Genomic DNA, 18,421 nt, shown 5'->3' with positions numbered 1-18,421 from the left:
TCAAATATTTTGCTTTTGACCTGTGGCAAGCCTAATAAAATAGTGCCAGCAACATCATCATTAACCATTATCTATGGATGCTTTATTCTTACAGCATTTCTACATGGGAATCTTAATAAGCTATTTCCAGACACTGTCTCTTATAGGCAGCATTCATGAAACTGGCCAGGTTTCTAAAGATAGTGGTAGAACTTTGTATCTTAGCTTGAGATGCCACACCTTTGACAAGAAGGATCAGCGAAGTATTCAACACTTTAAAAAAAAATGCTAGGGCCTCCCTGGTGGCGCAGTGGTTGAGAGTCCACCTGCCGATGCAGGGGATAAGGGTTCGTGCCCCGGTCTGGGAGGATCCCATATGCCGCGGAGCGGCTGGGCCCGTGAGCCATGGCCGCTGGGCCTGCGCATCCGGAACCTGTGCTCCGCAACGGGAGAGGCCACAACAGTGAGAGGCCCGCATACCGCAAAAAGAAAAAAAAAAAAAATGCTAATCCAACAGCAAGATGGTCAAGAGCTGTGGGAATGTAATTCTGGTGTCTTATAAATGCTTTTCCAAAGAAGAATGAGGACCAATTTTTAAATAGAGAGGAAAGGGGCATCTGATGCAATAAACCTGGTGAGATCAGAAAGAGAATCTGAGAGGATCCCAATACTGTTAGACATTTTAAGCAGTGAGAGCCATGTAGAAATCCTTCTGTGAACCACAGAAATAATAAACGCTGAGCCCATTGGAACATAATCTCAATCAGCAAGACGCCACTGCCTTCCAGATTTCCTCACAGGGCCCTGCGAAGTCCATGCCAAAACTAGCAGTGGATTTCTCCCATCTAATCTCCCCTTATGCCTTATTCGATTATTGTCACTGATCTCTGACCATGCACTGTCCCTTCAGACTCTCATTTCCCAACTAAATCAGTCAGAGGAGGCTGAGTGTCCATTAGGACGTACTCTAAGACCGCAAACCACCTTGCTCCATGTGAAAAGACGGAACAGAGAGTGAAGAGAGCAGGGGGAACCCTTCAAGTGTAGCTGGCAACCTTCTCACCTACTGGATTACTGGCCAGACACAAACAAGAAGGGCTATGAGTGGTCCGGGAGATTGCTCTAGTTAATTGGCAAAGGGGAGCTGGTTGGGAGGAGGAGAACCCAGGAGGAGGGAGAACTGGGCATTTCAGTGCGCTGCAGGATGGCATCGCCTCTGCCCTGGCTCTACATTATTCTATGGTGAGTAAGACTTTTTTCTGATTTTTCCTTTTAGCTCAGAGAAAAGGGCAAGCACACACCCACTGGGTGACTTCTCTACCAAATCATGGAAGTAGCCTGGGTGGTGTGGCATGTATGTGTGGTGGGGTAGACGAGGCTGGAATGAACAGCCTATTTTCTCTAAGGCCAGGAGTGAGGGTCATTTACTGTCTACTCACAGGGTAGAAAATGCCCTAGGGAAACTTGAAGATGAAGGAAGCTACTACTCCAGAAACATCAGTCGGATCCTGGACAACTTGCTTGAAGGCTATGACAATCGGCTACGACCGGGATTTGGAGGTGAGAGGCATCCTTACTAGACCAAATGTCTGTACTTTTCTTCCCCCTTAGTGCCATTCCAAGGCACAGAGGTCTCAGGATAGCAGAGTGGCAGGTTGCAGGGCCTGGGGAGGGACCATGTGTATGTTCCCATCCAGTCTCTGTCCCTTCCTCAATTCGCAACCTTATATGCCAGTCATTTGAACTCTCTAAGCCTCAGCTTTCTCAACTGTAGTGTGGGTGTATGAACAGTGCTTGCCTCATAGGGCGTTTGAGTGTAAAATGAGATTCGCCATATAAAACACTTTCTTTAGCATTTGTCCCATTAATGCTATCACTAAACATTAATTATTGTTGTAATTTTCTTTAGAATACTAACCTAGTTCTCTTCCATTCCTTAAATTTCACAATTTTGCCAGAATAAATTCAAAATAATGCAACTGGTGTGAGTTTGTAGAGTTGAAAATCCAAAGGATTCCTGCTGCTGGAATTACTTTAGGATGGGTTGCAGATTCTGGCCATGAGAAGGGGCTTTGTGATAGAGTTGTTCAGTTCAGTCCCCTTAACACCATTGATGATAATTGCCCCCATCCCTCTGGGCTCATTTCAGGTGCTGTCACTGAAGTCAAAACAGACATTTACGTAACAAGTTTTGGGCCCGTGTCAGATGTGGAGATGGTGAGTGAGCTCTGAGTGAGGACAGTAATTTTGCTTAGTGGGGGGAGAGGGCTGAATCCCAGAATGAATGATAAGGGGCATTGTTACCAAACTTGGCTCCAGATCCAAAAGCAATATGTGTGCTCCTGCTGGGAAGGAATGGCCATTAGAGCAGATTACTGGTTTAATCTCCTTCACATTTCACTAAAGGCTCTGCTTGAATACTAATCTGAGGGGGCTTTTATGATGATATCCTCTCTTCTGTTCACATATTATGCATCTATTCTTCCCTACAAAGAGAAGATTTTTCCCCATCTTTATGAAGTCCTAGTAAATTTTTGGAGGAGAAAAAAGAAAAACCAGCAAAGATGGTATGCTACATAAGTGTATATTGAGAATATCTATTAAATTTAAAACATAGCTGTTTTGGCAGTGCACCTTTCTCGGTATGTGTTATTAAAACAGTAAAGGGAGTCCTTTGGAAAGACTAATGCATTCCACCTTTTATGTTTGCAAATGGACCAATAGGTGTTCTGGGGACTCTGTTCCAGGTACAGATGGCTATAGGATTCATAAGAGGGTATTTATAGTAAGCAGCAATGAAAACCTGAAACAGCCTTCTAGAACAAAGTATATTATGATATTCCTTCATATTTCTCAGGTAGTATGTCCCCTTAAAAGTAAAATATAAATACTAAAACTGAAGAAAAACATAACTCTTTAAAGTGGTGCATTAAATGTACTAGGGGAATGTAATTCTAGATAAACAGTTATTAGATACTTTCATCTTCTGCTTTTTGAGTTGACAAGATAAGGAGAAAGGAAAGGAGGAGGAATAAAAAAAGGGAAAAAGGAAGAAGAGAAAGAGAAAGGGGGGGCAGGAGAAGAGAAGTAAGAAGAAACAACATGGAAGAGGGGGAGAGAGTGAGGAGTACTTTATTTAAGCGATAGATGTCTTAAGACTTGAGAGAAATTAGAGTCAGCATTTTCCAGAATTCTCAATTATTTAACTATCATATTTTTCATTTGAGTACTGACTCACCCCAAGAATAAATAACCACAACCATATTCTATGGTACCATTTAAATCTGGGGACACTTAGAATTTATTTTATGCATGTGTCTCTTTTTTAAGACACGCATCTTATATTTGTACAAGAGAGGCTTGCTATATCCTGGATCATCATTATATGGATATATTGTGTGTCAAATTATAGTTTTAAAATATAATCACCACTTGCAGTAATAGGTCTCATAAAGGAACATATAAAGTAGGCAAAGCAATTCTTGACAATATTTTGACATAATTATAAGTTGCTATTTATCATTGACTTTTGCAAAGGCCCTTATCATAATTCTTAAGATTTTTAATGTTATTTCATAAAAGCCACAAATTAAAACTCATAATTTTGATTATGCATGCTTAAATGATGTTCTGTTTGGGTAATTATGGTAACATTTGCTTTTATGTTCTCTGAGAACAGTATAAAATAATCATGATGTGCAGACAAGAGTATGCTTATCAAGTAAAGTTTCTCTATCCTCGGAACTTTACTAAGTGGTACCATGTTGCTCGGAGATACCTTTGAAGGTGAACAAGCTGCTAAGGGAATGGTTAGACTCACTGATGGTAGGAAGGTCAGCACAAAACCTAGACTAAATCTTTTTCTATTTTTCTTCTAAATTAAGGAGGGGGAACTCAATAGGTCAATAGATGAAGAAATGGATGACTGATAGAAAAAGAGGAAGAATGTTAAGGAGGGTGAAGGTGGAAGAGAGAGGTTTGCACAATACAACACTATCTTTTTATAACAATATTACAATCTTAGAGTGTGAAAAAATAATAATTCACTGAAATCATCACTTTCCTGATAGGTTATTGTCATAAAAAGTTGCTTCGTTTCTTAAGTTTTAGGATTGGGTATGTAAGCTAGTGAATAAACTATTCTTAATAAGCCATCTGCCCAGCATGCATGAATCTCTTATTTTGTCTTAGGAGTATACAATGGACGTTTTCTTCCGCCAGACTTGGACTGATGAGAGGTTGAAGTTTGGGGGGCCAGCTGAGATTTTGAGTTTGAATAACCTGATGGTCAGTAAAATCTGGACACCTGACACTTTTTTCAGGAATGGCAAAAAATCAATTGCTCACAATATGACAACTCCTAACAAACTCTTCAGAATAATGCAGAATGGAACAATTCTATACACCATGAGGTGAGGTTTCCCCAATTCTACTTCCTCTGCCCAAATTATTTGCCCATCATACTAACTCAGAACCGTTTACTTCAATGTCCCTTAGGCTTACCATCAATGCTGACTGTCCTATGAGGCTGGTTAACTTTCCTATGGATGGGCACGCTTGTCCACTCAAGTTTGGGAGTTGTAAGTTACAAAAAGCTTCTCAGAGTTAAATAATGCATTCAAAATACATAATTATTTGGTTTTAGTCAGACACTGGAAAGCAAAAGAGAAATATTACTCTGACGTTCTCAGTATGATTCCAGGAATTAACTTCCTTAATCATGTCTCTCAATCATACAGTCAGAGGTTTTGGTCACCAGGATTAAAGAAAATCATTTTAAAAATTTGTTTGTATTTCCTTTTTATAATGAACAAGATTTTCTTTGAAAGAAAAAAAACACACTATTAGCCAGATTTACTTTTCTGTTTAATTTGTTTAAAAAATTCAGATGCTTACCCCAAAAGTGAAATCATATATACATGGAAAAAAGGACCACTTTACTCAGTGGAAGTCCCAGAAGAATCTTCAAGCCTCCTTCAGTATGATCTGATTGGACAAACGGTATCTAGTGAGACAATTAAATCTAACACAGGTAAGCATTTGACCGATGCATGGATGTAATCCTGCATGGTGACTCCAGTGCACATTTTCAAAATATCTATTTCTTTTTCTTCTGCATTATCCATCCTTAGCTAAACTTGTTATTTTAAAGTGATGAGTAGCTTCCTTTAAAATTGATTTTGCAACCATGTGCATATAAAGATTTGTATAGCCTTGGAGTGAGTAGTTTTGTATGTATATGACACAAAGAACCCCACAGAAAACAATGAGCTGATGTATCTATCATCTGCTGATTGAGTAGCTTTGTCATACATTGAAAAAATGTCTTCACTTGTTTTCTTCCCACCCATATTAATTTAAAGATCTGCAAGATTTATTTCCAGCTGCATTCTTTCTGCACACTGTCAACAGCAATAATCCTGATATACCTGTCTTCCAACAGGTGAATACGTAATAATGACAGTTTATTTCCACTTGCAAAGGAAGATGGGCTATTTTATGATACAGATCTATACTCCTTGCATTATGACAGTCATACTCTCCCAGGTGTCTTTCTGGATTAATAAGGAGTCTGTTCCGGCCAGAACTGTCTTTGGTATGCTTCACTCTTTGGGCTCTACTTTCTGTCATCCTCCAGCTCACATTGCTTGTGTATTTTAGGGGAACATTCACACCAGTGCACTTTTTCAACCCACAAAGGAAATAAACTCCTATCTCATTCAGACACATGTATCATATAAAATGACCCTCATCTTATCTCACGTTGTGTGGCGAATCAACAATAGATTAGTCTCAGCAAGAATTCTGGCTGGTTTCCTGTGACTTTGACGTGCCCTATTTAGGAGAGTTGTTTTTTGGTTGGTTGGTTTTGTTTTTTAAACTCAATTTGCTTTTTCATAACTAAAAAAAGAAAGCAGCAAATTAAAAACTGACAAGTAAAGCAATGAAAAAAAAGGCTAAGATATTGAACCCACAAATACGTAAATTATATCTCACTTTTATTAGGTTGGATCTTAAAAAAATTTGTCATTTTTTAGGTCTAAAAATAGTTAAATATCACCAGTTTCCCTATTGTTCAACCTAAATATTTAGTTACATTTATGATGTATAGTATCACTACTAGTGTGATGGAACAAAATGAAGTAAAAGAGCTATAACAGAAAAATATCATCTGTAACAAAATCCAATATTTTTCTCAGTTTTCCTGATTATAAATTTATTAGTTCATAGGGAAGACCTGAGTTTAATTGAAATCTCAGATGAATTTTGACTTTTTAATTTACCATACTAAAATAGATCTCTTTTTGCAAGTTATAAAAGAATATTTATATAATGATGTTTACCATCTTTGAATTATATAAATCCCCCAAGACAGAAAACTGCTGGCAGATGAGTCATGAAATTATTTTCTCATGATTAAATATTTTATCTTAAAACCAACCTAGAAATTTAAAAATTTCAGAAATCTAATTTATATTTATTATTCACAACACATAGACTTATTAAATAATTTGATCAGAAGTTCAAAGTTTTATTAGTTATGTAATAATTTGCTATTATTATATTATAATATATTATTATTAATAATACACATCACCACACTAGGTTTTGAAGGAAACCAAAATGTGAATGCCTATGATAACTGTGAACAATTAAAAATAATAAAATAATAACAAAAAATACATTTGTAACAAAAATCCTCTCCACCAGCATGGTCCCATTTGATCTTGGTATTGGATTGCAAATGCTAATAGTGCATTTCTCATTCTGTTTCATTCTAGGGATCACCACTGTCTTAACCATGACCACTCTAAGCATCAGTGCCAGGCACTCCTTGCCAAAAGTGTCTTATGCGACCGCCATGGATTGGTTTATAGCTGTTTGCTTTGCTTTTGTCTTCTCTGCCCTTATTGAGTTCGCAGCTGTCAACTACTTTACCAATCTTCAGACACAGAAGGCCAAAAGGAAGGCACAGATTGCAGCCTCACCCCCAGTGACAATATCAAAAGCGACTGAACCCTTGGAAGCTGAGATTGTTTTGGTAATTGTTTACTTTTCTAATGTTAGCTACCATATAGGAAAAGGCAACCGAAATAGTTACCACAAACAGTTAGATAGTCCAAAAGTAATATTAGTGGGGCATGAGTTACATAACTTTGGTTCCAAGGCCAACTTCTTCTCCAGCTTCACAGAAAAAAGCCAAGCAACAACCCTTCATTTATCTTTGCTCTAAAATTTTGGTATTCCTCATTCATCATCCTCACTAATACTGGCAGATTGCAAGCTCTCAGAGGAGACAGAAAATTCTTAGCCTTTAGATGTTTCCTTTGAACAGGTTCTGTTATACCGACTAGGGAGAATAAAGTTAAAAAAAAAAAAGTTCCTAATGAGGTTTCAGAGTCTGAAGGAAACAAACAGGGACTCCTATGGACAATTTCTGTTAGAAATCCACTCGCTGCTTTATTTCAGGAGGGCAAGTTGTGTATATTAGGTTCTATGAATGCTGAGTCATAAGCCAAGTTTTTGACTCATGTGAAAACATTCGCATGTTCACATTCATGTTATATGTATATAATATACATATTATTATGTATATTAATGTGTTTTTTTGAGACACAATCAGTGAGAAATACCTAAAAAATTAAGTTTAGATTTGCTGTGGCTAAGCTCTGGTCCCCAAAGTTTTTTTGAATAAAAAATAAATGTTAGCATTAATAATTCAAGGGTCTTAAATGTGCCCCCAAATTTCAATTTCACATATGAATAAATTCTCACAATTAAGTTGCATGTACTTTATAAAAAATGGATTATAGAACTGATTGACAAGTGTACATTTTTATTTCAAAACAAACTTTAAACAGTAGCTCTTGAAAAGAGGAAAATTTTGCTCTACAAAATCAAGTAATGCAGACACTTTGAACTGAAAATTTCTTTATAACTGATCAATTCTCATGACTATTTCCAAATCGCAAAACCACATACAGCCCAGTTAATTCTTGGTTAAATTTTATGATAAAAATTATAAAACTATGTGTGTTTTACTTTCCAAATACTCAGATGTTTATTGGCTTTAAAAGATAATTTTGTATTGAAACTTTTCTCTTTGATAAACTTAGAAACTTGTTTGAGAATTTACATTTTCTCTAAAGGATAAGACCAGTCCCATGATAAGTAGCAATATGTAATTTAAAGACTTTTTTTTTCTTGAATTAGACCTTGTTTTAAAAAAAAAAAGTTTGCCATCCAGTAATCTGGTCCAATTACACTTACAAATAAAAAACAGAGCCTCAGAGAAGGAAAACATTAGGCACTAGTTGGTAGAAAAACTAGGAGTTGATTCCAGAACTCCTAATATCCACAGATTTACAGAGGCTGAGGCCCTAACCTCCCCAACACTTTTTCAAAGACTGAAATATAATAGAGTGTGTACCACTGGGTAAAAGATTCTCTGTATGTAGGTAAGGTTATTCCCAAAATTCTTCCCTTAATTTAATGATGTTTTCTTATATATGTGTGTGTACTTTGAAAGTTCACAAAAATATAATTTTTGTAACAAAAATATGTTAAAGACCCAGTTCAAAAGACTTGAAAATTATATTTTTCAGAAAAGATAAATTCAAAATATTTTTTAGAATTATTTTGTTTGTAAAAATAAGTGATTATGTTACAACCTATCTGTACTTACATAGGTATATAATTGACATATTGTCCAAAGGTCATATATTATCTTAACATATAGCTGGAAAGGAAGAAGAATTAATATTTATCATAATTCCATTTAACAGTTTCTTATTTGAGAAACACAGTAAAAATAAAAAGAGAAATTCATGACAAAGAACGTAAGAAAAGTGATTTTGAATATAGTCACTGATCTGATATGGAGACAAAAAGAAAGACCAACTTCCTTACTTCAACTCTTTTAAAATATATATTACTGGGCTTCCCTGGTGGCGCAGTGGTTGAGAGGCCGCCTGCCAATGCAGGGGACACGGGTTCGTGCCCCGGTGTGGGAGGATCCCACATGCCACGGAGCGGCTGGGCCCATGAGCCATGGACGCTGAGCCTGCGCGTCCAGAGCCTGTGCTCCGAAAAATATATATATATATATATTACTAAGAAGAATATAATTTCAAATCCTTAGAGAAAGCATAGAGTTATCATTCCCTGAGTCCATTATTTTAAAGGTATAATTTATTAATAAGATGGAATTTAAGATCTCAGGTCTTCATATAAACTATCTTCTAATAGTTCTAAAATAATAACATATAATGAGCAGATCCTTTGGGAAGCTGGATAAAAAATTGCATTTAAATCATCTCAAAGTAGTTTTTTCCTTGCAAGTTGACTTTTCTCCCTACAAAAAATTATATTTCTAAACCTGGCTCCACTTAAAATATTCCAAGGCAATGAAAAGGAGAATTTTGTTTCTGAAAGGCTAAGTCAAAGTGTAAAAATTAAAAAAAAAAGTAACCAAACCTAACAATATTAACCTTGTAGGCATCAAAAAATATAAATGATTACAAAGAGCATGTACAGTTTCATTTATTTATGTCAAAACTTGGCTATTGCCTTATATAATATAGAGGAACAAACATAAATTACACATTTTGAATTTATACAGCACAATGGTATATTATGATTGCAAGGTCATTTTTTCTTTCAAATACCATGACATTTTAAAATGCCTATTCAGTTGTAATCAAAATAACATTATTTGAGTAAGTTGGACATTGAAATAGCAAACCAATGTGGTAAAGTTGAAATGAGATTAAGTGCTTGGATATTTCATGTGATTCTAAGTTGTATGTTTTAATATGCACATTGCTTTTCACAGGAAACTGCTTAGAATGAATGTGGAAACTTTATCACTTTGAATTTGACCTTGAAATTTATTATAATAATGACAAAGAAATTCAGGCATTTAAAGCCTAGTACTCACACCTGAAGAGACATCTAAAACTAAATCTTCAGAAGTGCTCTATAGACTATTAATCTTTCTTATTTTAAGGCATTTGAAGTGGAGACTTTATATTTTTGGATTTTGAGAAGAAATTGTCCACAGTTTCTTTCCTGCTTATATGGTATCTTTCCATATTGTTTTTATTTGGTATGCTATTTTGGCTTTAGAGAGTTATTCCTGTATTTATGTTTCAGAGCTTATTATGTGTCTGGGGTACAGTTATTTTATATATAAGACCAAGTTTAGACTTTGATCTCTTTCTGGATGCTTTGCTAGTTTTCTTGTTATTTTAAAAATCTAAGCCCTCACCACTATGTTCCTAAGAATGAATCCCTTGGCCCCCCACCCATCAATACATCCAATGTGGCTTTTCTTTTTCACAGAACGTGTGATGTTCTTGGTAAATTATCTACAAACTAAGTTGACCAAAATTTAATTGGTCAAGATAATAACTATATTTATACCGATTATGTTACTTTTTCTTTTCACCTGATACCAATTTATTGAGTACCTATGTGCTCATCAAATTATTCATACCATAAGCCTTTTATTTGTTAAGTGCTTTTTTGCCAGACCCTTTGTAGAATGCTGAAGCTACCTTAGTAAGTGACATCAGTAGGGCCTCTTCCATCATCGAGCTGCCTGTTGAGCAGGAAGAGAGGAAACTACTCAAGGAGCCATGACAATATACTGTGATAAAGGCTGTGGTTAGACATGTATAGAAGGCTGAAAAAAAGCCATGAGAGAGTACCTAACTCAGTCTGGAGGGGTGATTGTGGAGGAAGTGATGCCTATGCAGAGAAAAGAAAGATGAGCCTGGCCCTGCTCTAGAAACTCTAAGTCAGTTGTTAGAAACTTGGGCACAGAGAGGGAAATAAGACGTAATGTCCTTTCTGGACTCTTTCCAAGGTTGGAACGTCTGCTGGGCCATTACTATGTTGCCCTTCACCTGTGTAGAAAAATATGAATCATAGCATACTGAAAGATTTACCTCCCCTGTTCCAAATTGTGCTAAGATTTCTTTCAGTACTACCATTACTCCAAAGAATTAACAGTTGAATTAAGACCATCAGAGACTCTGAGCACCAGAAAGATCATGATGTCCCTTCCCCATGGTAGCGCCATCATATGACTTATGGAGAGGGTGGGGTGGATTAGATGAGAGGTGTAGGTGGTTGGCTCTTTCCCTCTACCTTCCATCAAATCGCCATCCAATATTCCTCTTTGCACCCTCCAAACATTCCAGTATGGTTTTTAGACATGCCACTAGCACCATTGACCCACAAGATTGCTACCAATAAGCTGCTTCTCTGCAGGCATTCTGGAACTGTCTCCGCTCCTCAATTCTACCAGTTGTAAAATAAATGTAAGGACATTTGACAGAGATTATTTTCTCCATAATGATTAATATGTAGCTTAAAAAATGTCAAATAGGGCTTCCCTGGTGGCACAGTGGTTGAGAGTCCGCCTGCCGATGCAGGGGACACGGGTTCGTGCCCCGGTCTGGGAAGATCCCACATGCCGCGGAGCAGCTGGGCCCATGAGCCATGACCGCTGAGCCTGCATGTTCAGAGCCTGTGCTCTGCAACGGGAGAGGCCACAACAGTGAGAGGCCCGCGTACTGCAAAAAAAAAAAAAAAAAAAAAAAAAAAAAGTCAAATAATAAATGTTTTCAAAAATATTTTCTCTTGTTTTTGGTGCCCCTGTTCGCTGGTTCTAAAAGCAGATACTTTGTTTGTCCCTTGAGTAATGCAGCCCTGGTTAGAATATTTCTCCTAAGAGGTAACCCGTTGCCCCCTCTTCTTTAATATATTAGACTCACTAAATGCTGTATCAGAATTGCTCCAAGTACTTCCCAAATGCCTCATCCCTATACCAAGTAACTGATTGTCACAAAGTCCAGTTCGACTCCAAGTACCTTTGCAATATGGCGTTACTTAAAACAAAACAGTGCTCTAAAAATACCCAAAGCAGGATGACACTGAACAGCAGGGGAGCCCCGGAAAAATTCAAAACCACAGGCGTTCCACTCAAAACAGTGACAGCCCCAAGCTGAGCCCTCATCTGGACTCTGACAAAAGCCTATTTTACCATCAGCTGAAGCTGCTGAGCTTACAATAGAGCAGGCGGGATCTTACACAAACCTGTAGCTTGAATGGTTTGCAATATTGGCTTTCTTTTCATTTCAGAAATTCAGTGTGATTCTTCTAAATTTTAGGTGTGCGGTCTCCTACACTGCCGATTCTCAATTATCCAGGAGCTGATTATCCAGCGTGTGGGTTAGCCAGCCCTCTGGCATTTCCTTGAGCACCTTGTATTTGCTGCCTGCTAGAAATCCCCCAGCCATCGTTGGGCAATGAGACAGTGTAATTCTAAACCAGTGAAGCTCAATGGTGGGTGAATTTTCCCCCAGAGGACATTTGTCAAGGAACAAGGATATTTTTGGTTGTCAAAATTCCGAGGAGGTGGGTGCTACAGGCATCTTGTGGATAGAGGACAGAGATGCTGCTCAACACCCCATGATGTACAGGACAGTTCCCACAACTAAGAAGTATCAGTATATCAGTAGCTTCGTGGTTGAGAAACCATGCCCTAAACCCTAAAGCTGATGGAAAGAAAAAGTAATATTTATTAAGAGTATGATCTCAGGCATCTGAGACGGATTGAGTGAGGTATTGCACTTAGTACTTGTGTGAGCTTTCTGCTTACACCTTCATTTGCTCCTCTCTGAAATGAAAATATTTTTACATGATAGATTCTTCCTAGGAATAAGCAAAATAATGCATGCAAAGTGCCATGTAGTGCTTGTTAATGGTAAGCATTTAGATATGGTAACTATAATATAACATAATATGAATAATATGCTAAAACATAGTGTAAAATAATCATAAAACGTTTTGTTCCCTTCTCTTTGCCTGACTACTCTAAAAAGTCTTGGGAAATGCTTAGATTTTCATTCATTTGTTGATTTGGCATATGTTTATTAAGCGTTCACTGTGTTCTGTGCACTGGCTAGGCACCGTGGAACACTTACACATGAGAATAATATGCCCTCTACCACTAAGGCGATTTCATGTCAGGAAAGGGGATAAAGCACAACAGAAATAATACAGGGAAGAGGTGATGACAGCAGAGAGTTGTAACAGTTAGGTAGGCAGAAATATGTACAGAGAAAAGACACATTTCCTTTCTCAAGTTCTTAAAGACAAGAAGAAAACCTTACAGCTGAAACAGTAATTGTCCCTAACTTTCTTTTTTTCTTTTTTTTAATTTTCTTTTTTTTATTGAAGTATAGTTGATTTCAATGTAAGCTCAGGGAGAGCCAGTGACTCCTAAGGCATGTCTAAGTCATACAGCAGCTAAGTAGTATCTATGGAATTGCAGTCTAGGGCTTTCTGACTCTGCTGCCCTCTTAACTCCTAAGCAACCCTCCATAGAGATTATCTGGGGAAGCAGATGAGGAAAAGAGGAATCCTACTGTATGAGACCTTTAATTCCAAGCTAATACCATTGTGCATAAATTTTTCATGTTGTTAGGTGGTGAATGATGTTGCTTAACTCTGGACAAGGGTTGTTCAGCAATCTTCATTAAGTCATTTGTGACACTGTGACAATGCCAAGAGATTGACAAATTTTCCCAACATCTCCAAAAGAGAGAGAGAGGTAAAACAATGCCTTACATTTTTTGTGCTAGATTATGGTTTACAAACACTTTTTCATCTCAGTGAACTTATTCATGTCTGCCCTCTTTCTCCCTAAAAAAGGAAGAAACATAGGCGTCAGACAGACAATGCATGCTATTAAAAATCAAGACATGTTTAGAAAGAAAATCTGCTCTAAAGCCTTGCCCTCTTTTCTTTCCATTATGATCCTTAGAAGATTTACTAGAGTAAAATATTTTAATGTTCCTTATATCTGGGAGGAGGAGAACTCTTTCTGAAGAATTTAACAGTGACAAATTTTGCTCTTTCAGGTGGAGAATATTTTAATAACATATATAATAGATGAAAATTCAAATCAGAGTTTGAGAAACATGATAGAAAGCTCTTGGCAGACAATGCTATGTTTATTCTCTAATACAGGTAGCATGCATTGAGACCAAAATACCACTACTCTGGTCCTATCCACACACTATCTAGTGACCCTGGGCACAGTAGTCCTGGGTTGTTACATATTTTTAATAGAAAATGTCACTTATTTCCTATTCAAGATCAGTAGACTTGGCACTCTTCTATTTTAAATTCTCTTCTACCTCCAATACCTATGATTTATTTAATTCTGTCCAGAGTGCCTAGCCTAATACTGGGTCAACAGATAATAAATAAAGATATTCTTTGCTTGAACTTCACCATGGTCATGTCAAATCAGACTTCATACTGATTTATTTTTGCTTTTGGTAAAGAAACAGATTTTCCCATGGCCCCTAAAAGCACAGTGGGCTTGAACTCTCTATGATGACTATTATAGATACTGGGCAAACTTCCATGACAAATCAAAAGCAAAATTCAGGATGGGAGTATAGAGAGGAGGGGTTCTCAGGGTTGTTGTTTCCCGCAGTTCAAATGTCACCACGTCGGTGGGTAATTCTGGTCCTGTGGCTCAACCAGCACAGGGGAGGTGGCGGCCTCATCCTGTTGCTGGGGGGCTGCTGTCTAAAGCTCCAGGAGTCTGTGTCCATGTGAGTAACACACCCTGCCAGGCAGCAAAGTGGTGATTCTGCTGCCAAGGAGAAAACGAGGCAGTTTTACAAGAGCAGGGTTAATGTACAGCCAGGGTGTGAAGGCAGGGACCCAGCAAGGACAACCTGGCCACAAGGAGAGTGATTATTATAGGCCGTAGACAAGAAAAGGTAAGAATCAGAGGAAGCCCCCTAGTCTCCACCATTATGAAAGGAGTCTAAAGCAAATAGAATTAGAGTCTCTGAACCAGGCTCAATACTTTAAAGATGAGAAAATGCTGGGATGAAACAAGCAGTGAGATTGACCAAGGTGGTTTATTACGGGCTGTGGAACTATGGGCAAAGCAGTTCCCACATCTGGACCTCAGCCTTCTCATCTGTTACTTAATGCACTGAATATCCCTTTCAAGATTAGGATTGGTTGTCTTATGATTTCAGTGGAACAGAAAATCTCATGATAGAAAAGAACATATGACAATTCTGAGGTTAGTAAATATATCACTTTGGTAACTTAAGATGGAGGGAGACCAGTAGAGAAGCTCTGAATGGAAAGCAGAAAGCTCTCAATATAGAACTCTGGACCAAGAGGTAGTTGTATTTCAAGGGAAGAACAGTCATCCCACTCAATATAAGGGTATTTCTATTTTGTCACTGGCTTTTGATGTACATGAGCACCTTTATATTTTTTTGCTGTTGTTGATACCTCAGTTGGTTCAAATTTATGAATGGTAAAGATTAGGCTGTAGGCTGGGAATGTGTCTAGAAGAATGATACCATTTAGCCAAGCTGTTATTTTCTTGTATTGAGTAATTGCCCACACATTCCAAAGTGAAATTCCCTCTCATTGCCCATACCCATTGCCCTATAGGTTTATGTATAACTGGGGTGGTGGGTGGATAAGCCCTTATAACCTGGCTTAGCTCCTAATGGTACAACACTCAACACAGTTTCTGGGGCATGGAACATGCTTAGCATCAATTGCTGATGTATTAAATTATAGGACGTTGGATGTTAGCAAATTGATGTTTTTAAAATTTGTTTTACCACTTTCTTGGAAAAGTAGCACCATCAATTACTATCAAGAATTTGCTGATATTTTAACTTATATAGTAAGTAGTCAGTAACTATCTGTCAATGACGAAAACATGAATGATTAAGTGATGTCTATTCTTTTACCTAGGCTGAATATATATGTATCTTTTCCTCTACAGCATCCTGATTCCAAGTACCATCTGAAGAAAAGAATCACCTCTCTGACATTGCCAATAGTTCCATCCCCCAAGGCCAGCACAGTCCTCACAAGAGCTCCCATCTTACAGTCAACACCTGTCACCCCCCCAACTCTGTCTCCTACCTTTGGGGGTACCAGTAAAATAGACCAGTATTCTCGGATTCTCTTCCCAGTTGCATTTGCAGGATTCAACCTTGTATACTGGATAGTTTATCTTTCCAAAGACACGATGGAGGTGAGCAGCAATGTTGAGTAGCTTGCAGCCGTAATAACCTGTATCCTGTGAGTTCTCATTTTCTGAATGTTTAAAAATAGCAATGAGACTTGTATAGATGCTTTTCTGAACATGAAATCGAAATTGAAAATCTCTAACACATAGCTTTGAGTAAGCATGTATGGGCAAGAAAAGCAATAATGTTACTCCTCAAAATTGGAAGGTGAAAGTTGCTGAAAAATATGACTTTTCTGCACATTAGAGAAAATTTTATAAAAGGATAAAATGGATTCAAGATGAATTTGCCGATCTTTGTCCTTCATTGTTCACTATTTTAATTGTGAATATTGTGAATATCATTTACCACAAAGCTAATAAAAATAAGAAATGCTGACACTTCCAAAGGCTGCCTTAAAATGTTTATTTTGGCTTAGTTCTCAAAAGAACAAAATATAAATAGTCTAAATATTCATCAGTATGTTAATACCAGCATGTTGGAGGCCTTTATGCTAGTAAAATGGCTTTCAGTGACATTGTAAAGCCTGTATTGAGCTTAGCCATTTGTTTTTAACCTTGCTGTGCTATTTTACTGCAATAAAATATGGTGTTTGCATACATATGAATTATACATAGATCATAAATTATATATGCATTTGTACATAGCTTTAGTTGGACTGCAGTACAATGTTGTTTTACCTCATTAAGCTCTCCTTTTAAAATAATATGCTCATTCATAATTCCATGAACTGGTAGAAAGCTTGTATATTATGACTGTTCTTATATCTCATATTCTTTACCTTTCTAAGTGTATCACTAAACAAAACAACAATAAACATGGTTCTCTGGGTCTGTTTAATAAAGCTCAGAAGTTTCCTTAAGTATGGGGAAATGAAGTGGTTACCTCCCCAGTGTTAGTGTCCCTGGGGATTCTGAGAGATAGAAGGTATGGGACAGCCAGGCTTGGTGACCCAGCTCTAAAAAAAGATGTGAATTTGTATTCAAATAGTCAATCCTGCTAGAAAACAATGGAACAACATCTTCAAAATGCTGAGGGAAAATGATTTTCAACCCAGAATTCTGTAACCATCAAAATAAAGAGAGAGGATATATTAAAAAAGTCAATCCTTCATCTCTTTTCTGTTCACTCAACACACTTTCTGTTATAAGATGAATGGTGTCTGAGGATCTAATGTATAACTTGGTGACTACAGTTGATGACACTGTATTGTGTAATTGAAATTGGCTAAGAGAGCAGAAATTAAATGTTCTCACCAAAAAGAAAAAAAAAAAGTAAATACGTGAAATGATGGATGTGTTAATTAACTCGATGGAGGGGATCATTCCACAATGTATACATATATTTAAATCCTCACATTGTACATGTTAAATATCTTGCAATTTTATGTATCAGCTGTACTTCAATCAAGCTGAAAAAATGAATGAAACTATTTTTCTCCCTTTCTACTATTCCAACTCTTTCTGAGGCTAACTCTACCCATGTTTCTCCCACACAGAATGGTATTAGAGAAACAGGAACTAGGAGTGGGAGAAAGCATGTGGTGTGGTTTGTGCAAATCAATAAACCCCTCATGAGTTGTAGCTGGGTCTTAAACATCATTGAGATCAGCCAGAGCTCTGAACCCAGAAAGAAATATTCTGGAATTACTACCTCTTGCCTTTATCCAGGAAAATACAAAAAAATTCTACAGCCAAACAAATTAGAGTTTAATTGAAATAGCTCTCTACCAAGAGTGAGGAAGTTGAGATATCCATCTAACTTCCCTATTAATTAGCTCATAACAAAATCACTTAGCCTCTGGAGGACATAGTTCTAGTCTCACCTATAGGACGAGGGGGATGGAATGGACACCCTCTGAAGGTGCTTCCATTTTGAACAGCTTATATTTGTTTCATTACTATCTGGCCTCTCCCGTTGCGGAGCATAGGCTCCAGACACGCAGGCCCAGTGGCCATGGCTCACGGGTCCAGCCGCTCTGCGGCATGTGGGATCTTCCCGGACCGGGGCACGAACCCGTGTCCCCTGCATCGGCAGGCGGACTCTCAACCACTGCGCCACCAGGGAAGCCCCATTACTATTCTTTTCTATCTAGCTTAAGTCATTATACAAGGCCTGCTCCTGTTTTTGAGAGTACATTAAATAATTAAATGCTACGTAGGTGTTAATCACATTATATCCTATGTTACATTTAATCTTCTTCACAAACCTGTAAAGTTTATACTGCTGTTATCTCCATTTAAAGATAAGAAACCAAGGCACAGTGAAGATGAGTAATTTTGTTCAAAATCAAGTGGCACTCAAGTGTTATAGCTGAGAGCCATACCTAGGCAGTGTGAATA

At 37.5% G+C, this 18,421-nt stretch overlaps 1 protein-coding gene across 1 annotated transcript; it reads left to right on the top strand.

The window, feature by feature from the left end:
• The first annotated feature begins 1,183 nt into the window (after positions 1–1,183).
• Positions 1,184–16,105, top strand: GABRA6 (gamma-aminobutyric acid type A receptor subunit alpha6). The gene is made up of 9 exons (XM_060092601.1): positions 1,184–1,221; positions 1,421–1,539; positions 2,129–2,196; positions 4,171–4,391; positions 4,477–4,559; positions 4,868–5,011; positions 5,423–5,575; positions 6,762–7,021; positions 15,830–16,105. Exons 1-9 carry the CDS (start codon positions 1,184–1,186, stop codon positions 16,103–16,105), a joined length of 1,362 nt encoding a protein of 453 aa, XP_059948584.1.
• The last annotated feature ends 2,316 nt before the right edge of the window (positions 16,106–18,421 follow it).

The sequence above is a fragment of the Mesoplodon densirostris genome, chromosome 3 (assembly GCF_025265405.1).
Source record: "Mesoplodon densirostris isolate mMesDen1 chromosome 3, mMesDen1 primary haplotype, whole genome shotgun sequence".
Taxonomy (NCBI): domain Eukaryota; kingdom Metazoa; phylum Chordata; class Mammalia; order Artiodactyla; family Ziphiidae; genus Mesoplodon; species Mesoplodon densirostris.
Note: the sequence above shows the minus strand (reverse complement) of the source record. Positions and strands in the feature narration are given on the sequence as shown.